Genomic DNA, 25872 nt, shown 5'->3' with positions numbered 1-25872 from the left:
CTCTTCTCGATCAGACAAAGGCAGAGGACCGAAGTCCTTATTCCTTATTCGTATGTTGCTGGCCGTTTGGATCAGAAGAAGAAAGAAGACGCTGAAGAGGAAAATGGTTTTTGGGTTTGATGTTTGACAACCTCGTGGTTTTGCAAGATGCTGCTCCATCTCCGGTGGAGCTTATTGAAAACAATCAAGAAGAGGAAGAAGTGAGGAATTGAAGAAGTTGGTCAATTGCAAAGAGGGAGAAGGCATCTCTGGTTCCGATCTGCAATTGATTTGGAACAAAGGAACTTGATTGAAATAAGGGAAGAAGGAATGGAAAGCAACCATTAGGGTGGATCGATCGTTATTAACAGGAAGAGAGGGAGGGCTGCCATGGTGGTTAGCTAGTTAGGGTGGAAACAACAGCTCTGACTATTTTTTTTTTTTGTGTGTGTGTGTGTGTGAGAGAGAGAGAGAGAGAGAGAGGACATGTGGGCCCAAATTTATATTTAATAATAATAATAATTTTAAAAAGTGAAAGAAAAATGAAAATTAAATTCATTAAGAATATAATAGTCTTTTTAGTTTGAACATGGACCAAAAATGCAAGGAAACTAGCTTAAAATGACCACCAATCCAAAAAAGTCGTAGTTTGGACTAAAACCCAAAAAAAATACATACCACAGAGACATTTTTGCAATTTTGTCAATAAACAATTTATAAAAAAAAATGAATATATTGTTTTTTCAATAGTATTATCGTATTTCAATCGTACGAGACTTGAATCGTACCCCTCAAACACTTTGCCCGAACGAGACCACGTCAACATTGAATATTACTGGGTTCTTGTAATTAGATTTTATGATATTTTTAAATAATAAATAAAATATTTAAACTCGTCAAACTCAATAAATATCTTGAACACGGAAAAGCGTAACAATTTGCCAAACCAAGGTACCTATAGATCAGAAGATCAAAATAATAATTAAAAAAAAAGGGGAAAAAGATAAGGGCATAAAACCTAATTAAAACATTTCCCATCCGCCATCGATCCACAACTTTCGTTCTCGTAACCGTCTCGCTCCGATTCCAGCCTCCATCGCCATCACAGGGAGAGGATCTCGAGGAGAGGAGAGGGAATCTCGCCTCAAATCTTACATACGTCTGCCAAGAGATGGCGAACGAACAAGCGGTTCTACCGGCAGACGACACAGTTCGAGACGTCGCTGTTAATGCTCCGGTTTCTGCATCTTCTTCATCATCGGTTTCTTCTGCTTCGGTTTTGACATCAGAGACTGTTTCGGATAATGCTAATAGCGGCAAGAATACGTCGAACACCATGTACGACGACGACGACGACGAAGAGGGGGATGTTTGCCGGATCTGCCGGAATCCGGGAGACGCCGATAATCCTCTACGGTATCCTTGTGCTTGTAGCGGTAGTATCAAGTTTGTTCATCAAGACTGCCTTCTCCAGTGGCTCAATCACAGCAACGCTCGGCAGTGCGAGGTTCTTTCTCTTTCGTTTGATTTGATGTTTGTTGAATAATTTTTCTTCTATGTGCAATTATTTTGTGTTTCATTTTTCTTTATAAACGAATCTGTTATTTTATTTTCTGTCAAGCTTAGATGCATGTGTAACCATAGATTACAATGATGCATATCAATAAAAAAACCATTTCTATTCCATAGGTTATGGCCCAAATGGCTAGAATCTTGTCATTTTGATATATGGTGGAACGTTGTATTGATCATCAAATCACTGGAAAGTAGTTGGAGCTGCCTTTAAGGTCTTAATGGGTAGGAATTATGGCGGTGTTAATGTATACAAGCTATCCATCTATAGTGCAACAGTGTCCTTTGATTCAATTATTATACGAACTGTACTTGAGACATCCTCCATGTGATTAGAACTCAGAAGGATTTAGGTTGGATTTATTATCCATTGTATGTGATTTTAGGCTTTATGTGAACAATCCTAGTGGTGTAGCCAAAGGAACCTATCTTGTGTGTTAATGGCATCCTACATATCATGCTCGCCAATCTTTTCCTTGCTCATTTATGATTTTTGGACATATTGACCATAGGAAAGAGATTGTTATGGACTTATGACATTGATAAACTAAGCAATGCTTGTTTGTTAAATTATACTCTAATGCTAAACCATCTATGAACACAAGTTTACAAAATAGCTTTGTAAAACAAAATTTAAACTGGTTTTCTGAACATGTATTACAGGTTTGCAAACACCCGTTTTCATTCTCACCAGTATATGCCGAAAACGCCCCTGCAAAGCTCCCTTTCCAGGAGTTTGTAGTGGGAATGTCAATGAAAGCATGTCATGTATTACAGTTCTTTTTACGCCTCACCTTTGTCCTTTCCGTATGGCTTGTAATCATCCCCTTCATTACATTCTGGATATGGCGCTTCTCATTTGTCAGAACTTTCACTGAAGCCCAAAAACTCTTCCTAACCCACATCTCCACCACCATCATCCTCACTGACTGTCTCCATGGCTTCCTACTCTCTGCAAGCATCGTCTTCATATTCCTTGGTGCCACCTCACTCAGGGACTATTTTCGCCATTTACGAGAAATCGGAGGGCAGGATGGTAATGTTGACGATGAAGGAGATAGAAACGGGGCCCGTGCTGCTAGAAGACAAGCCCAACAACCGAACAGAAACGTTGTAGGTGATGATGTGGCTGCAGCACAGGGGATCGCAGGCGCTGGTCAGATAATTAGAAGAAATGCTGAAAATGTTGCTGCCAGGTGGGAAATGCAAGCAGCTCGTTTGGAAGCACATGTGGAACAAATGTTTGATGGTTTGGATGATGGAGAAGGTGCTGAAGATGTTCCCTTTGATGAACTTGTTGGCATGCAAGGACCTCTTTTTCATTTGGTTGAAAATGCATTTACTGTAAGTATTATACTATTATTAGTTCATATGTTTTTTTTTTTTTTAATATTTGTTAATTTTTCAATTTAGGTTCTTGCTAGCAACATGATATTTCTTGGTGTTATGATACTTGTCCCTTTCCATCTTGGACGATTTATACTCCATCATTTATCATGGCTTTTATCATCTGCTACAACCCCGATGTTAATGACGGTTGTACCCCTCACAGAACAAGCACTTTCCCTAGCGAATATCACATTGAAAAACACTTTGACTGCAGTTGCAAATCTGACATCTGATCACAGCCACAGCTCAGAGATTATACAAACGAATGTCACTACTCCCTTTTCTCCTGATAATGTTCTAGAAACAACATCCGCCACGTCATCATGGGTGTCTGATGTTACAACTCTTGCTGTCGGCTATATCTTTGTGTTCTCTCTTATAGTTTTCTACTTTGCAACAGTGGCGCTTATTAGGTATACAAAAGGGGAGCCTTTGATCATGGGAAGGTTTTATGGGATTGCTTCGGTTCTAGAAACAATCCCTTCTCTTTTCAAACAGTTTGTGACAGCTGTCAAGCATTTAATGACTATGATAAAAGTCGCGTTCCTTTTGGTGGTTGAGTTAGGGGTTTTCCCTCTCATGTGTGGGTGGTGGCTGGATTTTTGCACTTTGAAAATGTTTGGAAAATCAATCGGTCAACGGGTTGACTTTTTCTCAGTCTCTCCATTGGCAAGCTCGTTGATTCATTGGGCTGTAGGAATCGTGTACATGTTACAGATATCCATATTCGTCAGCCTTCTCAGAGGGGTGGGTATATTATGTATATATGTCTGATCCCAAAGTCTAATACTGTAAATGTAATTACCATTCTGCCCTTGTGATTAACATGTTATTTGTTCAGGTTTTACGCCATGGAGTTTTGTATTTTCTGCGTGATCCGGCTGATCCTAATTACAACCCGTTTAGAGATCTGATAGATGATCCGGTTCACAAACATGCACGTAGGGTTCTTTTGTCAGTTGCGGTGTATGGAAGCTTAATAGTAATGCTTGTATTTCTACCAGTTAAACTTGCCATGAGAATGGCTCCTAACATCTTTCCTCTTGATATCACGTAAGAAACATTTTTTTTTGTATTATTTGCTATACTTATTTTGCTTATATGTTTTTTTTTTTTTTGGTATTGTAGAGTGTCGGACCCGTTTACTGAGATCCCAGCCAACATGCTTCTGTTTCAAATATGCATTCCATTTGCTATTGAGCATTTTAAGCTTCGGGCAACGATTAAATCACTTCTACATTATTGGTTTACTGGAGTGGGTTGGGCACTTGGGCTGACTGAGTTCTTACTGCCCGGACCTGAATATCAACCTGCAGCAGCAAATGGAAATCGGGATCCAGTAAGGCAGGATCTGGCCATAGTTGGACATGTGGCTCCTCCTCCCTTAGATAATAATGTTAATCCTCCAGAAGCTGATGCTGATGAACGAACTGATTCAGAGTAAGTGGTTGTTTCTTTTTGACTGAATCAACTTAATGGGTTAAGCACTTAATCTGGACATGGTTATCTAATATTTGATAATTTTCTTCACTTTTTTAGGAGGTATGGATTTGTGATCTGCATTGTGTTGCTTTTATTGGCGGCTTGGATGACACTTTTGATCTTCAATTCCGCATTAATTGTGATCCCTATCTCACTTGGACGTGCGTTGTTTAACGCGGTCCCACTTCTCCCAATCACACATGGCATCAAATGCAATGGTAATAGTTAAAAAAAAATATTTTCTTTTTATTTTTTAAAATCATTATTTTATATTTATCATCAAACATTCAACAATTTCTTTCTAGATCTATACGCCTTCATTATCGGAAGTTACGTGATCTCAACCGGACTAGCTGGTGCCCGATATGCGATTGACCAAATCAAAACAAAGCGAGCCACAGTTTTATTAGGTCAAATCTGGAAATGGTGCTCCATTGTTGTCAAGAGCTGTATACTACTATCGATATGGGTAAAAAAATAATATATTTTATGTTTTTATTTTATTTGTAAATTTCTCTTTTTCCATTTTTTCAGTTTGTTGTTCATTTTACAGATTTTTGTGATCCCGGTGATGATCGGGCTACTGTTTGAGCTTCTAGTGATTGTACCAATGCGGGTCCCGGTAGACGAAAGCCCGGTTTTCTTATTGTACCAAGACTGGGCTTTTGGGCTAATCTTCCTTAAAATCTGGACACAGTTGGTGATGCTGGACCAGATGGCGCCACTGGTGGACGACAGCTGGCGGGTGAAATTCGAGCGGGTGAGAGAAAACGGGTTCTCTCGGCTGCAGGGAGTTTGGGTGCTGCGGGAGATTGTGATCCCAATCATGATGAAGCTGCTAACGGCTCTGTGTTTCCCTTATGTGCTGGCACGAGGGGTATTTCCGGTATTTGGGTACCCGTTGGTGGTGAACTCGGCTGTTTACAGGTTTGCATGGGTGGGGTGTTTGAGTTTTAGTTTGGTGTGTTATTGTGGGAAGAGGTTTCATGTGTGGGTGAGGAATTTGCATAATTCGATAAGGGATGATCGGTATTTGATTGGGAGAAGACTTCATAACTTTGGGGAAGAGACAGAGAGACAAGATGATGAGTTGTTGGTTGGTAATGGTGAGATGGGTAGTGAAGGTGATGATGTAGTAGGGTTGAGGCATAGGGTTAGAGGGGGAAATGTTGTACCCCTGGAGGCTGGAGGGGTGTTTGTGTAAATACTAAATATATATTATTTGTAGGGAGATTGTTAATTGTTAAGTAAGTATATAGAAGAAAAAGAAGAAGAAGAAGCAGAAGCAGTGTGGTAATTGGTAAAAGGTAAAGGTGAGGTGTCAATCATATCATATTATCATATATATGGGTGGCTGTCTGATCAATGTTTGTTGACACAAATATATGACATGTGTTGCATCATCAGATGAGATGCATACTGATGGGACTTTTTAGGATGATAGACTTGTTTCATGTTATAATCTGTAACATTTGAATGATTAAATCCGTGGGATTTGATTCCTTGAGTCAAGCTAAACGTTTGCTAATGAAGTTTTAGTGCGACTAAGAAGAATATGGTTCAAAAAGTATGAATACTACTAAAAGTAATTATCTACATAATTAAGTAGATGCCAACAGGCATCTAAGCCTAATATATTGCCTTAATTTGATATGTCAACTCCTCTTATAATAAAAGCCAACTTCTTTATGCGTAACTTCAAACTATCTTCTTACTTATTCGTTCATTGACCTATCTGCGTGCCATTCCATTGACTGTAATAGTCTCCACCTTCCTTCTTGTAGACTTGTAGTTGTCGTAAGTCTCTTTTGATGTCTAATAAATAATTTGTAATTTGATTGCCATTAATGTTTAGTATATATTGATATGTTTGCTGTTCTTACTACACATTGTTGTAATTCGTGTTGTGCATTCTAGTGGTCATCTACATCAGGCAACATACTTATGTAGTTAGGAGGGTGGAGTTGTTCACGATCTACAGTGTGAATGTGAATGAGTTGGCTCTTACATGTTTACATGACCTCATATTAGATTGTGTAGACGCTTAAAATCAAGTTATTGAAGTAGTATGAGTTTTGTAGGTCCTGGTGTCCTTTTATCTATTTGTGATTTATGGACAATATTACATTTTTATTCCTGTGCGGTTGTGCCTTCCTCATTTTCAGTTCTTTGCTCTTCTCCCCAAGAGAGTGAGGAGAGTAGAACGAAGAGTTTTGAGGTTTAAATACCGTTAATGAAGGGATATGGATTGTGATTTCTCTCTTATTCTTTCACTTTACTTGTTCCCCCATTACTCTTTAAGCAAGGTAATCAAGGTGATACGAAGATTGACATCTATAGTGAGGCTTTGAAGAGCATATGTTGGTTTAGTGATGACTCCTTTGATAATGGTAGTAATTGTGCCTGGTAGAACTATGTTTTGGCATCTATGAGTTGGGAAGAAAGAGGACTCATGGGCATTCCAATTAGACATGCACGAATAGGCCAGTAATGAAAAAGATCAAGACTAAACACTAAGATTGAACCGGTCTAAAACAAGAACCGGAAAAAGAATGGTTCAAAAAAATACACGCCGAAACCACTCAAGAAAAAACCAAATTGTTCTCCAAATTGTTCTGAGACAGGTCCAAGATCGCTTTTGTTCACCTCTAGTTTTAATTTGCAGAAAGCCCACTAAAGATATTTTTGTTAAAGGTAAATCGTGACATGTAATTACTATCATGAACGGACCATTCGGTGAAGGATTGTCCTAAGTTTCGCAATGAGAATGACAAGAAGGATAGTTGATTTGTTTAACCTAGAGATAGCTTGTAAACATACAAAAAATGAGTTTTTACTTTAAAAAAATAAAATTCCCGTTGTTTGCAACTTGAAGACAAACATTTAATTGCTTTCGAAAAACAATAATAATGTTTTTTACAAAATCCAAAATGGGACCAAATATGGATCGTTTTGTCAAATGGCTTAGAAGTTGGTTACAAATAGAAACTCAATTTTTCAATGGTCAAAACCATCATTTATCATGTCATAGATACCAATTTGCTTTCGGTATTTCAAAAATTAGTATATAATTGAAACTTTAGTAATTAGGTAATGCTTAATACCAGAACCGGATGAGATAGAACGGGATTGGACATAACAAGTCTTATCAGGACATTTGTTAAAACCATGACATGACAGAAAGCAATATTAAAAGTTACAAATCTCTCTCTCTCTCTCTCTCTCTCTCTCTCTCTCCATGTAGCTTCATCATCATCCATGAGTTTCTTTATCATGTTCTTCGTCCCTCTCTTATCCACAACCATTGTTGTATGTATCAACCAAACGAACCTCTCTCTATACCTTTTTCTTGGAGTGTTTTTATTATTTTCAACATTTGGGGAAATAATATATTTCAGACAACCGATTAATTTGTAAATTTCACTTCTATGCCTAAAGTATGCGTAAAGAACTGTAAATTTCTATTTTAGACATCAATTTAATGACAATTAATCGTCACATGCCTTCATATTTTAGCATCAAAATCATTGATTGATCACCACAAATACACTTTATCCATCGATGATTGAATTATTTTCATATGTTTTCCTTGAACCAAATAAAGACGGATAGCAAGAGGAAATTTTCAGCAGCATATACACGTTTGTGTCAATCGAAGTTAGGTTGGAGTTTTGGTGTTGGTGTGCATAAACCGTGATCACTCTTATTATATTCTACAAGCATCATTTTTTATAATATCCATTGTTTTTATACATGAATGCAAAGATGTCATAAACTATCACAACAAAACGAGTAGAGAATATGGGGAAAATGAAAGGTCGTTTGGAGGGTAGATGAGAGTGGGGCTAGGGTGTTTTTGGTCATTTTGCTTCTTATTTCATTGTGTTCCAACTTTTTGAATGAAATTAATTTTGGAGAGTTGGTCCCTTTGGACTTGGTCAACGACCCCTTTTGTTACGGTCTCCTCCATGCCAAATGTTTGTTGAAAAAGCCTTGTTATGTTCATTATGTAGCAAATGCAACTTTAGTAAATACTAAATAGCAATATATCATATGATAAAAGTAAGATCTTCTTCAAATGGATAAGAGCACATCTTATTGAATCTTTGCACTTGGACTCCAAACATCACTTAAATGGCCTAAACATTGAAGCAATAGGGTACTTCATTAATTAATTGTATATAGTTCAATACATATCAATGGAAGGCAAACGACAACAAGTTAATTTTTTGAAAACAACATTTGTGGATCTAAAAAATATAACATTAAATTGCATGACCCGTTGGACTCTGTTGAGGAGCTACACCGCCTTTGGTGCGAATTAGTTAAGCATAACTATTTAATTATAAGTATCCATCGACTAATGTTTTAACTTTCAATGCAATTTTCAATAATCTTAAATATCTAAACCTCTATAATTTTCTTACTAAATCCTTACACCAAGTCAACTAGTATACTATATATACATTACAGCCCCACCTAAACTTAGGTACTAAACTTCTAAAATATATCGTTTTAACATGCTAAATATACCTGGTTTGGTTTCACTTGGTAAATATATCATTCTCCATAACATTTCTTTCTTTCATTATCGTTTTATCATCTCCGTTTTCTTTCCTCAATTATTGTTTATTACTTCATCCAAGTGAACATTACTAAACCCTAAACCTAAACCTAAACCCTAAATTTAAACCCTAAACACTAAAGCTAAACCCTAAACCCTAAATCTAAACACTAAATCCTAAACCCTAAACCCCTAAACATAAACCTAAACCCTAAACCCTAAACTCTAAACCCTAAACCCTATTGTGTCGATCTTGAATTTACATCTTGAAGTATTAATCGTGAATCCATTAACCGTAATCTTTATATAGTAAAACAATGTATTTTCAAGAGGTTTAGTACCTAAGCTTAGGTGGGGTTGTAATGTATATTCCCTTTTCCTTATATATATATATATATATATATATATATATATATATATATATATAATCTTTTATATTCTTTCTTGGATTACAATTTAAACAATTTGGCAATGTAATTTTTTTAAACAAAAGCAAGTGTATTGATGATAGGTTGAAAAAGTTTATGTTTTCAAAACTATTTAACTTTGAAAACTCTCATGTCAAACGTAACAAGTTGCATCTTAAGCATTAGAAAGAAAAAAAAATGAGAATGTTAGATATATTAAAACTAGGTTTAAACCCGTGGAATTCCACGGTTGATCATTTGAAATAGAATTATAATTTTGATCGTCTAATAAAAAAAAAGATATCAAAGTTTATGATCTAAAATCTTATCTTTCTACCAATCTATTGTTTGATAAGTAAGTCAATGTTTGTTCCAGGATTACAATAGCCACTTAACAGCTTTACAATTCCTTCCATCATAAACAAAATGTGATTTTATATTACTTTATATTTAACATAAGCAAATCAATGTTTCATACAAAGGAAGAATTGTTCACCATTTGTTAAAGTCTTCCTTCTAGCAACCAAATTTCCATCACTTCCACTCTTGATTCTATAAGCATCTGTGAGTACAAAAGAGTGTTTAATCAAAATTTGATAAAAAGAAAACATAGAAGAACTCATCAAGAGTGTTTAATCAAAATTTGATAAAAAGAAAACATAGAAGAACTCATTGTATATAGAACGAAAGTAGTTAGTAGGCCTATTCTGATCAATATAGAATTTACATAATGGTCATATTCCAAAATTATAAACTCAATACCTGAACTTTCAAGAAAAATTGTGCATATTCATCTTTAGAATGATGAAGGAAATTCTATTGTCATCACAACTTCAACCCCTGTTCTTCATAATTCGCCAATTTTTCTTTATACTTTGGCAACTCTTACCAGATCCCATGCCTACAATGAGTTCATTTTAAATTTTAATTGCTTTAGGAAATAATCACAACGATATAAGATAAAAGCTCGCAATATATTAGCCATCAAATAGTAAATGCCAGTAAAGAGTTGGGGTAGGCCAAAATAACTGTCTTTAGATATAAGCAATTTCTCTTAGTTAATACTTGAAACAGAGAAAAGAACCCAATAAAAATATCAAGCAAAAAAGACAAAAATATGGTGAGAAATAGTACCTCTTTGTAACTTGGTGGTGGCTTGTTGGCAAAAAAAGACAAGTCAAATATAGGAGCACAAGGGTATAATCGGAAATTTAGTTTTATTGAGATGTTTAAAGATCCCCTCCTTCACTTAATGCTCATTAAGAAATTCTCAATGCATTAAGTATTAACGAAAGTTTCTTTATACATCAAGGAAAAAAAGAAAATTTTTATATACATTCATCTGTACCCATTCAGTACATTAAGTAAAAAGGAAACTCGCATACCATACTTACTTGAACTGGTTAAATGTTCAGATGAGTAGCCCGTAAAAGAGTAATCCTGTACCGATTTATGTAACAATTTCAGTTTTGATACACCTTGAGCACAAAGCTTTTTAGATGCTAATATAAATATAACTGGATTCCTTATATGTTAAGAATCTTTGAAACCTTTAGTTCTCAATTTCTACCCGTCAAGCTTCTTCTACTTAATAAGTAGTTAGATCCTGACCTGTCACATCAATCATGAGGCAATTCCCATCCATACAACTTTTTTTGATGTTAGATTCAAGTAAGTAATGGATGACAGTGAGAATAAAGAAAATGGCGAGACATCAAAGAGTGGATTGAATGAAAGATTGAGCATTTGAAGATGATTGAGCTAACCATATCTGAACATGATTTGACCAGAAAAAAAAAGAATAGTTTTTGAGATAAAAATGTGTTTACCAAATCAAATAGATCTGGTAATTGACCAAAAAAATCATTTTCGCTAAAGCTTAAATTGATCAAATTTGATAATAAATCAACCTTGTTTGGTAGAAATCAAGAAATTCCCCCTTTGATAATAAATCAACCCTGTTTGGTAGAAATCAAGAAATTCCCCCCAAGATTAACACTTTGAAAACTCACCATTCTTGAAAAAAGTTGGTGGAATTAAGTCAACCCTGGAAGCATTCAAATCAATGTACTCAAATGTGTTCAGTCTTATATTGTAAGGAATTGGGCCCAGATTCCTAACGAAACCAAACTAAGAAACTTCAAGCTTGTTAAACTTGATAAAATTATACTCAAAGACTCGGTCGATAAGAAATTTCAGTTCTGCATATAGTACCTATGATCTTGACGCCGACGATTTCAAGCATATCAACATTCTTCTCTGCACAAAAAGGCGAAAACCCCTTAAATCTCTCAAGTTCAAATTCAACAATAATTACCGATTAATAAGCAAGAACAACAAAAACTAAAAAGGAAACTTAAAACCTTGATGAACTTTAACAAAGGATTCACTTCTCATCTTTCGGTCGACTTTGTGCTTTCCCCCAACTATCATATCCATATATGTAGATATGTTTTCCAGACCAACCACAACAGACTGACGAAAGTTGAAACTGGAGCATGTATTTTTCGAATTTGAAGGAAAATAATGAAAAAAGTTATTGGAGAATCGATGAAGCTAGTAGGTATCCGGGGATTTCATAATTTGTATTTGGAGAGCATTGAGTGATATAAGCGTTTTGGCGAGATTTAGGGATGAATAACAGTTGTGTGATTGAATCCGGTATAAAAAAGAATAGGAACCTCCTAATTTTATGGGATTGATTTTGATTTTGTTTCAAATTATATGCAGAAAAATCAGGAACTCACTTAATAGAGGTGCACATAACGGATTAATGGTAAAGGAGCATAAAGAAGCACAAGGGTAGTTTAAGAACTTCAGTTGAAGATAGAAGGTGTTGAACAGATGCCACGTGGCTTAAGAGGTACTGTTTTATTAAAGTAGGGGATATAAACTGAAATTTATTTAAGTTCTACAATAATTTCTTTAAGAAAAAAAATATATTATGGTTCAAAAGAGAATTTGAAATAGAAAATATTGATGGGAGTGAAATGTGGATAACCAGAAAAATAAAAGGGGCGTAAAGCAAACATTAATATTTCAAGGTCATAAACTATAACTTGGTTTTTCTTTTGTGCCCTATCGCTACACATTACAGCCGCCGTATGCATAAATTACACTATAAATGCACACAACCGATTGAATCAAAATCCCCCATCGCCGATCAGATGCAAGGTAGCTCTTTTTTAAATTGGTTTTCGTTTTCGTTTTTTTAGTTAATAATCGAATCGAATCGAAGGAGACATAGAAGTAAGAGATGCTGTGATGATGAAATCTACCTATTTTATGAGGGAAAACTTGGTTTTCTCCTTGTGATTAGAAACAACCAATGGATCCTTCTGAGCATCCTCTACCATGTATTTCTCTGTGTTTTTATCTTTTCTTATTCAATATATGCAATTGATTTTAGTTTTTGTCATTGAGGTGATGAGAAAGTTGTCGGAAAACATAATGTCGATCTAAAAATACTTCCAGACTACAATTATCTGATCAATGATTTAAACTTATGATTTGTATTTCAAGATGAAAAATTTTCAGAGTTGATTTATTAGGTTTAGAAAGGGATGGAATTGATGATTATTTCCCCAGATGATCGAATTTGATTATACTGTGCGCTATTTAAACATTCTTCTAAATTTTTAGGAGAATCCAAGCCAGAAATCTGATCCATTTATTTTCCAATTTGTCCGGTGAATTAGTTTAGGGTAGTTGTTAATTTTCGTGATTTTAGACGTCTGTTTGGATCCAAATGATGAGTCCATGCATTTGCTTTCATCGATCCACATCTCTTGCCCTCTTTGTTATCTAATATAACCTCATTTGCATCCATAAACACAACCCACTCGGATAAACAAATCTTACAATAATAAAACTGAAAAGGGATTTGATCTATTAGAAGAATTAGTGTAGAGCTTCTGATTCAAAGCTTCTGAGTCGTGTCAATAACATGATCCGAAGCTGCTGACAATACCCATTTGATGAATTGTTTCTTTTTTTTTTCTTCTTAATTTTATCTGGTGAGGGGCTGATTGATATGCATATGTTATAGATAAAGAAATAAAGATTATACCACCAAAAATCCAAACTTACCATGCCTTGAAAATGAAATTAGTTTGCAAATTGTAAACATAAATCCCACCAATCAAGCCTTAAACTAATGTCAAACATGTGTTGATGTTTATTTGAAAAGTGAAAACACATTCAGGAATGCAACACAAAACAAAATAAAATGATCATAATATAAATGTTCTTTTTGACAAAAGTAATCATTTTTTTTTTGGGTAAAAGGATCACATTGTCAGTAACATCGCATTTAGGAGAAGATTTCGAAATTCCGGACTAGCGTTTCTGGAATGTCATTTTTATTTTATTTTTGTTTTATGTTAATTTCGATTACTGGTTGGTTGGTCATATGATCATTTATGTATCCAATAAACTATGTATCCAAGTGTTTAATTATGATTTAGTGTTTTTTCCAACTTTATATGCTGAAAATAACTCATTTTTTCAAATGAAACAGAACATGTATTGCGAAAAATATAATGTTGGAATTGTATGAAACAAAAAATCTAATGCAAAATTTTGTAATTACAAAAATTCAGATATGTTCAAATAAGAATTTTGACATTTTTCTATATTATAGTACAATACATATCAATTGAAGGCAAACGGGCAACAAGCTGCACCACTAGTTCTTTCTGGTTGGCAAAATCAATTCTTTTGAAAACAACATTTGTAGATCTAGGAGATATGACATTAGAATGCATGACTTGTTGGACTCTATTAAGGAGCTCCACCGCCTCTAGTACGAGAAAACCAAATGTATCGAGTGCAAAAAGGACAAACACATGTTGATTTTCTCTACATGCATTCTCGTGCTTTACCACTTTACACGCAGTAGCTTTCAAAGCGTCATGCCCAGTTGTGAACCCCCTCTCCCCAAACCAACGAGAGGAGAGACCCCAGTAAGATCCACGAACGCATGCTTCCCTCCTATCCATCCAAAAATCAAAATGTCAGTCGGTATAAGTGTGGATATGCCATCCTGCGGGTCCATCAAAAAGTTCAATGACGTTTCTTTCTTCACAGAAATACCAGCACGCCGACAAGCATCAAAGAGAACATCCCGAACCACATCATGTCTATACTTGAAACCAGGGAGCTCTCTACAATGAATCGCGTGTTCTCCAAAAGTATCCAACAAGGGCCGAACACGACTAATAGTATTAGGGGGGCCGAAACCCAAAGATCAAAACAAAATTAAATAGCCATATTTATATAGCTATAAATCGGTTTACTAACTGTTATAAACTAGGTTTATGAAAATTTTGGTTTGACAAAAATGCATTTAGCACATTTTATTTTTTGAAATCATCTTTATTTTGTGATTTCACCCTCCCAAAAATATGTTATTATTAATTATTTATTCATGTCTCCTAAAATCTATAATTAGATACTAAACAATAAAGCAACTAAGCAACTATAAATATAAATAAAAATATATCAATAATGAAAGGTCATGAAAATAGTGCATTAGGTAAAAAGTTAAATTTCATAGTCTGGGTAAAAAGTTAAATTTCATAGTCTGTATCTTCAAAAAAGTCTAACCCTATATGTGCAAAACTCAACTGTATATTGTACCCTTTTTGTAACAGTGTGACAAGAAAAGATAAAACTCAATACCCTAATTCCCTAAAGCACTTTAACAAAGAAGAAACATGATCAAGAGAACGCCTTGTGTGAACTTACATGTAAGCAAGATGTGGAGGCCTATAAACCAAAGCGGGTAGGTGCTCAATCAATCATTGCCAGTGGCGTACGACCTTATGTGCGATAGCATGGAATATTTGGGTTTGGAGGTGTCGAGCTGTTTTTGATGGAGACTTTATTCTCCCTCGTGATCCTAACCGGAGGATTGCTAACGATGTTTAAATTGCTGTCTCTGCTTTCTATTCGAAGAAAACGGAGCCAAGTATGCAGGTAACCAAGTTTCTTGCTTGGGAATTTCCTTCCGTTCAAATAAAAAAACAATAGGGATGTTCAACCCATATCTAATGTAGCCCACAGCTCGCCCCAAACCCTACCAGCTTTCCAGGCCATTCAATCCCCGTCATTCCATTTTAGCTCACCTCCAACCGGAAAGCTTTCGCAATGATGTTTTCCGAGAATACATCCTTCAAAAATGGGATTTGGTTGGATGGAGTCTCGCAGAAGAATATCATTTTTATAAAGGGGCGCTACAACTAGCAGCCACTTTCTTATTAGTAAGATAGGTTGCTTGAGCCAATCCTTAAATCGTGGGAGGAAAAGGTAGAAAAGTGAGCCCACCCCAGCCGGAGAGGATGAGATCGCGACCAGTGAGATTGTTCAATGAATCATGAAGATATTGAGACCGGAGAAAATGAACGGGAAAGGATGGGAGTGAAAGGAGCGGCACCGACGTATGATGGTCAAGGGTTAAGGTTTTGAGTTTTATTTTTACATTGTTTAGTTTCTTTTCTTCTCTTAAGGTTATAAAAATAGATAGTAATTAAATTTTTTTTTTGGTAGTAGCGTTTCCTACAAATCACGAATTATATGTATTCTGAAAAATTATAGGTTTATTTTTATGGCAGATTGTTCTTTTAGTTTCCTGCATAACTTACGAACAATTTCAGTATAAAAATAGATATTAACAGGTTAAAAAATCAGGGGGGTTATCGCCTCCCCTGGCCCCTAAAGACATCCGTCACTGGTATCCAAACATGCCTTGCGAAAAACTGGACATATATCGTGAATTGGGAATATGGGAATAATAATATAATGCAATATTGTACAAATCTCCGATCGATATTAGTTGGCCCAAGTCATAATATTGATTAACTCTCTTTAAAAGCCAACATAACAAAATTTCACAATCCTTTTTATCGACAGATTGCTGTGATGCGTTGGTACCATTCACAATGGTGAGTGTAAACTCTCAATGGGGAATTACATTAGTGGGTTTGGTACCCTAACTACTTGATATAGACGGCCAATGTTATTGTTTATACAATTGTCTAACGATGATGGTTATACGTGTGCGATGTCTTTTCTTTCTCGTTAAGTGTGCCTAAGGCCAAGGTTGGTGTTTGGTAATCTAAACGGAGAACCCCTATGTGTCTAAAAATCATGATGTGATGTACCATGATTCTCGATGATAATGTCTATGACGGTAACTTTGTTGATTTACAAAAATGTAACGGTTCAATACTATTAAATAATCAACAAAGCAATAACAAATATACCATAAAGTTAAATAACAATGCACCTCGAACCTTAGTGAGGTACCATCATCTTGTCTGGTATCATTATTATTGGGTATACCCATGATCCTCTACGATATAATCTACATGTACCTCTAACGCATTGTCTACACGAGACATTCGTATATCATGTGCCAACAACTGTCTTTAACAATCTTGAAGCAATTTTTGCAACTTCATTATGGTAGTGGTTGTGGGTCTGATGGATATGAACATTTTTCTAGCATCTTGTTGTGCCTACTTTTGTTGAGGCTCATAATTAGTTGACCTACAAGGTGATAATGTGATAGACGGTGTCCTGTGAGATCGAGTACTTTAGGTAAAGCATCACGTTCAATATTATAAGACTGTCCGGCAACACCAATGTCAGCTCTAATTTCTCTATAAGCTTATTATTTTCATAATATAATTTTAAAAGCTTTATACATGGGGTGATAATGGCAATTTTATATATATAACCATACTCGGTCAACATCAACAAGCACATCACAATGCGTATTTTGTAAAAAAATCTTCAGAATTTGTCTGATGCCAAGCAAAATGTGTTACTAAAAAAGTCTTCAAAATTCGTATTTGACAAAATCATGTATCATGGTATTAGCAAACATAAAACCTTAAAATGATAATATTGATATAAAATGTATTTTACCCTAAAAATAAATAAAATATGCTTAGGTTGTGCGTCAATTTTTGAGGCTTTAACTTATTAACTTTGACAAGATGAAAAAATTTATGAAGTTATCCTAATACCGTTCATAGCTAACCGTACAGTTGTTCCCAAATTATCTTCCCTTGGGAAGATATCTACGCCAACAAAAACAAAAATATACACAATTACCTACGTAAAAGAAATTACTGGTGATATTTATAATTTAATGACTAATTATATTTATAAATTAACGACATAATATCTGTTAAATTCATCAAAGTTGAATACCAAACCAAAATACTCATCTTTCACAAGCTGACAAGGCAACAGACCGTTGAACCACTTATCCAACAGATATAATAAAGACACACCAATCACATCCTCCTACAATAACACATGAAGAGATGTTTCAAATACATTTATAACATGTTTCAAATTTACCGACGTGTTCATCTTATCATAGAAAACACACGTAATCAGAAGGCATGACTAGAATTTCAGGCTGCAAAAAAATCACCAAAATGGAAGCAATTGACAAGGCAAAATTCCCTCTTCCTAAATGTCAACCGGTACTCCCCGATCTCAAAAACCATTTCCTCTACATTGCTTCGAGACTGTGTGACAACTTCTTTGTAGAATATGTAATGTAAAAACAAATGACCCCCTTGTACCCCGACAAGAACATCTAACCACCTACCGAAACATGTATGTCGTAAGATAGCCCGCATGGTTTCGGTTCTTGATTTTTACAAAAATATATGCGGCAATGACAGGTTTTCAAGACATTATAAGAGAACCATAAAAGTGCGGTCATATAGAGAGAAAAGAAATTATTTTCAAAACAACATTGAAGATAATTACGGGCCAATTATAGCTTTTTGAAACAGACTATTTATACTTTTCAGACTTGTTCTTCATACTTTGGACATGTTTTTCATGTTTTGGATTACAAAATTCATTTCAGAATTACCTAAGGCACATGTTAATGGTTGTTTGATTGTCTTCTGACCTAATTCGGTCAGAAGTTTTTGCTGACACGGTCTGAGTTCGTGTGTTTGATGTCATCTATATAACCTCTGGCTGTGTCCAAAACTCTCCTAAATCCTTGGACTCGGTCCAAGGAAAAAAGCGTCTGACTCATCTTCATCTTCCCCTTTTGCCCTTTGGCGCTAGATCGACATCGCAAGCCAACTTCTTCTTCCTCACTATGTTCTTCCTAAGACAACAGTGCCCTTTATTACCTTTCTTCCTCATACGCCCGTTGAAACGAGACCAGCCACCATCGTTCAGGCTATCCGTTCGCTGTTCCGCCAACGCCAACGCCGATGCTATCGGATTCCTCCTCTACGCCATCGTCTTGCTCAGGTGAGTTCTGTTTTTGAACAACAAGATGTTGGCTATCAATTGGATCAATTTCACAAAATCAAAATCGGTTTCAACCGGTGAAATTGTTGTTTTGTGTTCTGATTATCTTGTTGTTGACGTGCTTTGATTTTGATTTTTATATATCTTGCAACTGATTTTGATTTTCCTTGTTGATGTGCTTAGATTTCAATTTTTCTTTATCTTCCACTTGATTTCGATTTTCCTTCTGTCACCTGATTTCGATTTCAAAGAACATCAAGAAAGAGTTTTGCAAGGATTTGGACCGACAAACACCTCCTGTTGTTTTTTAGATTTAGATTGAAGCCTCAAAGACAAGCTTTTTCAAGGTCAAGAGTGGTTTTTCCAATTTGTCCATGTTTATAACCATATAACAGATGTGTATAAAACAAGTATATCCATTGTTTGGTATTAGTAGATTTTGCTAGTGGTTGCTTACATCATTTTGCCTCATAATTTACTAGTTTACAATGTTCTAAGTTATGTGCTTTTTTTTTATAGTGTTATACATTGAAATAAATGATTAGATTTTTCATGGTAAAATAAACTAATAAAAGAGTTGTGAAAGTAAAATGCTATAATTGTATTAAATTTAAAGTACAATGGTATAAGAGAATAAATAAAAGTATGTAGTTTTCTTTAAGTGTGAACGTAAAGGAATTAATGTAAAAGATATTGTCTAAGGGTAATATTTCATTTTGTACCATCAGTCGATGCAAAATGTAACAACAAATTTCAGTCAAAAATTTACTATCATAACTTCTAATTCAGTCAGCTTCTAACCCAATTAGCTCTAACCCAGTTAGTAACTATGAAACAAAATTTACTCTGGCAGAACTTCTAACTCAGCTAGCTTCTAACCCAATTAGTAACTATGAAACGACCCCTTAATGTTAACCTAACTAGTCTTCTAATCTTTGGGAACTATATACTAAGACTAAATAACTACCTGCCTATTACTTGCTATCAATTAGTAAAACAGTTCGGAACTGTTCATATTTCTAAATGTAAACATCCTCTAAGCATAAAGTAAAAATTGATTTTTAAGCTGCATAAAAATCGGTATATCTGATTGGTTTTTTAGGTGAAGTTATTAGCTTGAGATATTTCAAATACCTCTAGTCCCTAACAAGCATATCATCAATATTATGGAAACAACCAAGAGCAAGAGAGGATAAGAAACCATCTCAAAATTCAACCACACATAAATATTAAATAGTCAAAAGAAACTCCTAACATCTCACTCAAGTCAAACAACCAAAAACCGAATAATAAAAATCCAAACATAAATCTCTAAAGTCTCAAAACCTCAGACATCAGATTAGTTTAAGAAACAATGCCGTCATTCAAGGACAAAGCAGCAAGCTGATCAGCAGGGCTTCCAACTCCAGCCTGACCATGACCACCCACATTCCTCAACACATCCATAGCCTCAGCCACCTTTGCCTTCAAAGCTTCCGGAGACTCCAACAGATGAAGCACCTCCGTCTGATCCATCTCCAGCAGCATCCCTGTCACCTTAGCAGCCGACTCTCCCTCCACCTGTTCCACCAACGGGTACAAACTCTCCCCCAACATCTGCACATCCATCATATTTACACTTTTACCCCCTATCCAAATCTAATTCTTCAACAAAAAAACAACATTTAAAGAAAAAAGGGCTTACAGTTCTTTGTTCCGTTGGAGAAGCATTTGCAAGAGCAGAAGCCAAAGCACCGATCGGAATCGGCTGTGCCATTCCGGCCTCACGAAGTGGCATTCCGTTTCCAATGTCGTACGGAATGGAACCCATTGGAACTTCACCGACATTGCGTCCAGGTGGGTAACGGTACATCCGCCCACGTGGGACCATCTGTTGTTGCATGAGGGGGACGGGCTGTTGCTGATTCTGTTGACCGGGCATGCCACCTCGCCTGCCACCTGGACGCTGTCCTTGCTGACCTGGCGGAACCATTGGCATGAAGAAGTTCGGCATTGGGCCCCCTCCTGGCCTCATCCCTGGAACTAGTTGCTGTTGGTACCCAAAACCAGGCTGTATCCACACACAATAAAAATTCATAAATCAAGATGGAATTGGAATTAGAATTGGAATTGGAATTGGAATTGGAATTACTTGGGGAGGAATGAAGGTAGGCTGAGCTTGACCATAAAACATTTGTTGACCAAGACCGGGACCACCAGGAGGGTACATTGGCATGCGGGGACCACCAGGAGCAGGTGCCATTGCAATAGGTCTCATCTGTGAAAACTGTGCCTGCTTTCATACAATTTAAACCATCACCAATTTTTATAAATAAAAAAAATGCACACAAATTCAGTTTACAAAAAAAAATTAATTTGTAAACAAACCTGCAATCTTGCCCTTCTGTCTTCTTTGCGTTGAGCAAGTGCAACATAAAGAGGCTTGCTAGCAATCATCTTCCCATTCATCTCAGCCAGCTATAAAATTATATACAAAAGTTTTAACTTTTTACATAAATTAACTTAAATATTATATAAATAATAAACACAAACATCTGCTTACAGCTCTAGAAGCTTCCTCAGAAGTGGAAAATGCAACAAAGCCTGATCCTTTGCTAGTTCCATTAGGATCACGCATGACCTGTTAATTAAACAAATACAATTAATTTAATCACCAGTTTATGAAATTAGTTTGTATCTGATGATTCTTGATTAACAAACCTTGCAAGAAGTTATAGTACCAAAAGGAGTAAAGAACTCCTTGAGGCTTTCATCAGAAATGGTATCATCAAGATTCTTGATATAAAGATTCAGCCCTTGTGATTTGTCAACAGCTTCCTTCATTGTCTGTTCAAATCGTTGTTTCAGTTCCTGTTCTCTTTCATTCTTTTTCTGGGCTTTTCCAACATACCATTCTTTATCATCAAACTTCTGTCCATTAAGACCATCTACAGCTTTTGCGGCATCTTCAGCATTCTCAAAGTTAACAAAACCAAAGCATTTGGAGTTGCCTTCTGCATCCCTCATCACAACTGCACTTGTGATTGTTCCGTATTCACTGAATGCTTTGTTTAAGTCATCATCTGTTGTTGATTCAGACAGGTTCTTAACAAAGACATTAGTGAATTTGCTCTTGTCAACAGCCAATTCTCTTTCTTGCTTACGTAGGAAGGGGCCTACAAACACTTGCTTGTCATTCAGAAGCATGCCATTCAGCTTCTCAATGGCTTGTTGTGCAGCTTCCTCAGTGTCATACTGCACAAATCCATAGCCCTTTGATTGACCAGTCATGTCAGTAGCAATCTTGCAAGAAAGGATGTTGCCAAATGTAGAGAAGGTGTCATGAAGTGCTTTTTGGTCAATTGCCTTGTCCAAATTCTGTGACATTCAAGAAACAAACAAGAGATCAATCAGTAATGAAGACAATAAACGTATAGTTAGATAGATTTTGAAGTTTAGATATACCTTGATAAATATATTCCCAGATCCACTCTTGCGTACACTGGGATCACGATGGGAATACATTATCCTAACAGCCTTTCCATTGAGAGGTGTGAAGTTCAGCACCTCTATCGCCCTTGCAGCTGTCATTAACATAACAAATGGAGTTTGAGACATAAATCTTGAAGATCAATCGAAATATTTGACACAATGCATCTATATTCTAGGTTTTTAATTTCGTCTTCATCAAAAACGAATCCAGTTACTTATTTGCATATTCGATTTGATTTTCAGCTACCATTATTGCTAATTGAAATCAAGTACTATCAGAAGAAAGCGAAACGCTAGCAAGTTAGACAGATTATACACATTGCACTAAAGAAAATAGATTTCGGCGGAACTAACCATCCTGTGGGTTCACATAGTTGACATAGCCGTAGCCAAGAGATCGTCGAGTAGACAAATCCCTGCAAACTCGAACCGAAACCACCTGACCTAGTTGGCTAAACAGCTCAAACAGTTGCGAATCGGTGACGTTCATCTCCAAATCACCGACATACAACGACGTCGGGACAAACTGTTGAGCGTTGCCACCAGATGCAGCACCACCGTTCACCGATTGAGGTTGAAGAACTTGCGCCGCCATCTCAAAACCCTAGCAAAAATTTTCTCTTTTCCAGGTATTTTTCTCTTTTTTTTGCTTTTGTAACTTCCCTCTCCCCCTTCTTATTTCAAATCTTAATAGATAGATAGAAGGGAAACTCAGATAAAAATTCAACTTACAACAAAACACACCGCAGAAACCCTAGAAATTTTTTCGCTTTTTTGTAGATGCTTGTTTTTTGTTTTGTTTTTGAAATGGGTACAGGTAGCTAGAGAGAGAGGAGAGGGAAGGATAATAGGTATGGATAGATTAGTCGGAGATCCGACCAGAGAACGGCTAGATCGCCGCTAGGTTACGGCGGGATGAATGAGAGAGAGGTAAGCCAAACAGAGAGAGGGTTGAGATAAGTGTTTTCCAGGGCATATAAATCCGCAAGCAACCAAGCTTCGGGCTTCGGGCACACGTGTGTGAAACGTGAGGGTCCATCTGTAAATATCTGGAAATATGAGGGCTAAACCAACGGTATGGAATTTTAAGAAAGACATCTAGTCTAGATACATATTAAAGAGGGTTCTTTGCCAAGTAACCTTTCATTCATAGTGTCTTAAATTTGTCGGTTAAACGATTTTATGTTTTTAGAAGGTAACATTGTCCCTTTTACTTATGTTAAGCTCTTATCCAAGGTAAAACCGGTAAAAATCCTTTTCACCCTTAACGAACATTAAACAAACCCGTTAAAATCCTTTTTACAGTCATTTCCCCAAATCAAACATCAAACCCCCAAATTGCTCTTGCACCGTAAACGGTGCAAACTCTTTGATCTACATTCTAAACCCTAGTATAAAACCCCCAAATTTCTTGTAAGAAATGCATTACCAGTCGACGTCGAACAGTGGAGTCAACTAAATGGATGGGCTTATTACAGTCGACGTACATTACCATGGGTGTTTTGTCCTTAAACCAATGAAGTATCACCATCCGAAAATCATTAAGGTAAATGGTGTTAATTTTGGTTTAATGGATTACAACTCATTCTTATAATTCTTGAGAAAGTCATCGGGGAATTTTGTAGACATGTTTACTATTGCATTCCAAGACAAAACATAGCAACTAGACTAAGGAAGCTACAATGTGTTCTTGATTACCAACAATTCCTTCGACATGCTTATATTGTTTTGAATCAGTTTATACGTTGACATTCATGGTGAAGATTTAAAAGGATACATGGTAGATGATGATCAAATAGTAAAGTCACGTGATGATACTTTGTCTGGTGGAATATATGTTGACCATGAAGAAGAAGATGACATAATCAAGTTAAAGAGTAAGGATGATAGTCATTTTTGCACATAGTTTGTTGTTGAGAAAGAAAGTGGTCAACATGTGTAAGGTCAAACCTTGAAATATGATGATGTTTGAAGTCTTTCAGCATCAGCATCAGCATCATGTTAGCTCAGCATATATATAGCTTTATTCAGTACGTTGTAACAGATATTGTATTTATCTTGTTTCCTTAGATATCATAGTTTAGTTAGCTGTATATCCCTGATTTGTAGGGATTGTCTAGAATAGATGTATATATTCTTTTGTATCAGTTTTGTTGACACACGCCTTTCACAAACCCTAATAGCCGCTTTGTGCATACAATAATCTCTTTGTGAGATTATCTTTCTTAGTAAAAGTTTTTCTTTATGAAACCTTATTGTTCTTATTTACTGTCATTGTTTGATCTAAGGTCTTTTCAATTGGTATCAGAGCAGGTTTCTTTTATCAAACAAATGGCTTCATCTTCTTCTTCGTCAAACTCATCAAATCATCCTTCCGCTAAAATTCCTCCTTTTGATGAAACAAATTTTGCTATGTGGAAAATAAAGGCTCTATATGCTTTAGAGTCGGTAGATGAAGACATGTTGGACATCGTCGAAAAAGGTCCATACGTTCCGATGTATCAACCTCTGAAAAACAACGTTCCTGATGGTGCTATGAAGAAAACGCCTAGAGAAAACTGGACGGCAGATGACAAAAGAAAAAATGGTCTGGATGTTCGTGCTCGGGCTGCAATCAGCTACGCTTTGCCATACAATATCTTTGGGCTGGTTTAGAATTGCATCTCAGCAAAAGAGATGATGGATACACTAGCTGTATCTTTTGAAGGCACTGAAGAAGTCAAGGCTACTCAAATAAATGACCTAAACAGAAGGTATGAACACTTTTTTGCAAAGAAAGGTGAAACCTTGACTCAAACCTTTAACAGGTTCAATACTCTTGTTAATGATTTGCGGAGACTAGATCAGTTGAAGCATAGAACTGTTCTAGTGCAAAAGTTTTTGGATTCTCTGGGTGCAGGTTGGGAGAACCATGTTGATGTGCTGAAAAACAGTGAGAAGATCAACATTATGGACTTACAAAGTCTCTATGGAAACCTTCGATACTATGAGGAATCCAAGCTTCAGAGAAAGGAGCTGATGAAGGATTCTCAGCGTGAATCATCTGTAGCCCTGTTCTCAAACAAAAAACCAGTGTCAAAGTCAGACACTGAAAATCATTCAGACACTGATTCCTCTAAAAGTGACAATGATGATCTTGAAAAAGTTGTGGCTAGTGCTGCTTTGATTGTAAAGACTTTTGAGAAATCAGGCCGAAACTTCTCAAAGTTTCAGAAGAAGATGGGTGGAAAATTTTCAAAAAGATCAGAAGCTGATAAAAAGCATGGTACTGATAAGAAAGGGAAAGCTCAGTGCTTTAACTGTGGGAGCACTGATCATTTTGCAAAATAATGCAAACAAAGAACCCAAGGCTCGGATGAATACTGGAAGCAGAAGTACAACAAGCTAATTGAGAAACTGAAATCAGAGAACTTGGAACATAAAGTTCTTGTTGCTGAAGAAGAAAAATGGAAGACTGATGAGGAGTCATCAGATGATGAAGTCAAGTGGCTGATGGTCGAGATAGAAGACACTGATGATTCTGAAAAAGGCACAAGTACATTTGATGTTGATATGTCTGATGCAGTTGAAAATTCCAGGAAGCACAACACTGACTCTCCTTCAATGTATCAGGTTAAAAACTTTGTTTCCTATTCAATGAATGAAAAAATCAAAATGTTTGAGTATTTGGGTGTTCTTAATTCTAAGAAGAATCAAACAATAAGAGATTTG

At 36.1% G+C, this 25872-nt stretch overlaps 2 protein-coding genes, 1 long non-coding RNA gene and 3 other non-coding genes across 7 annotated transcripts; 4 read left to right on the top strand and 2 right to left on the bottom strand.

Moving 5' to 3' along the window:
- The first annotated feature begins 967 nt into the window (after positions 1-967).
- Positions 968-5950, top strand: LOC145054062 (putative E3 ubiquitin ligase SUD1). The gene is made up of 8 exons (XM_079002188.1): positions 968-1486; positions 2215-2895; positions 2965-3687; positions 3782-3993; positions 4069-4380; positions 4480-4640; positions 4728-4891; positions 4976-5950. Exons 1-8 carry the CDS (start codon positions 1151-1153, stop codon positions 5624-5626), a joined length of 3240 nt encoding a protein of 1079 aa, XP_078858314.1. The 5' UTR covers positions 968-1150; the 3' UTR covers positions 5627-5950.
- Positions 5951-9764: 3814 nt separating this feature from the next.
- Positions 9765-12111, bottom strand: LOC145051576 (uncharacterized). Its single transcript, XR_013683710.1, has 3 exons — positions 11757-12111; positions 10156-11652; positions 9765-9955 (listed from the first exon to the last, which is right to left on the bottom strand). It is a non-coding gene; the product is annotated as an uncharacterized LOC145051576 (long non-coding RNA).
- A 534-nt stretch (positions 12112-12645) lies between these two features.
- LOC145056204 (small nucleolar RNA R41) lies at positions 12646-12743 on the top strand. Its single transcript, XR_013685735.1, has one exon. It is a non-coding gene; the product is annotated as a small nucleolar RNA R41 (small nucleolar RNA).
- Positions 12744-12809: 66 nt separating this feature from the next.
- LOC145056215 (small nucleolar RNA Z155) lies at positions 12810-12888 on the top strand. Its single transcript, XR_013685746.1, has one exon. It is a non-coding gene; the product is annotated as a small nucleolar RNA Z155 (small nucleolar RNA).
- Positions 12889-12956: 68 nt separating this feature from the next.
- LOC145056202 (small nucleolar RNA Z103) lies at positions 12957-13063 on the top strand. Its single transcript, XR_013685733.1, has one exon. It is a non-coding gene; the product is annotated as a small nucleolar RNA Z103 (small nucleolar RNA).
- A 6832-nt stretch (positions 13064-19895) lies between these two features.
- LOC145054061 (polyadenylate-binding protein 2-like) lies at positions 19896-23110 on the bottom strand. 2 transcript variants are annotated; one of them, XM_079002186.1, is made up of 8 exons: positions 22516-23110; positions 22135-22253; positions 21391-22047; positions 21233-21310; positions 21058-21147; positions 20822-20965; positions 20375-20740; positions 19896-20286 (listed from the first exon to the last, which is right to left on the bottom strand). In XM_079002186.1, exons 1-8 carry the CDS (start codon positions 22754-22756, stop codon positions 20035-20037), a joined length of 1947 nt encoding a protein of 648 aa, XP_078858312.1. In that variant the 5' UTR covers positions 22757-23110; the 3' UTR covers positions 19896-20034. The 2 variants fall into 2 exon arrangements, with proteins under 2 accessions (XP_078858312.1, XP_078858313.1); XM_079002187.1 differs by having other exon boundaries at positions 20822-20962.
- Between the last annotated feature and the right edge of the window lie 2762 nt (positions 23111-25872).

Source organism: Lactuca serriola, chromosome 5, assembly GCF_051521515.1.
Source record: "Lactuca serriola cultivar US96UC23 chromosome 5, Lser_US96UC23_V15, whole genome shotgun sequence".
NCBI classification, from domain to species: Eukaryota; Viridiplantae; Streptophyta; class Magnoliopsida; order Asterales; family Asteraceae; genus Lactuca; species Lactuca serriola.
This window is presented reverse-complemented; position numbering and strand designations above follow the sequence as displayed.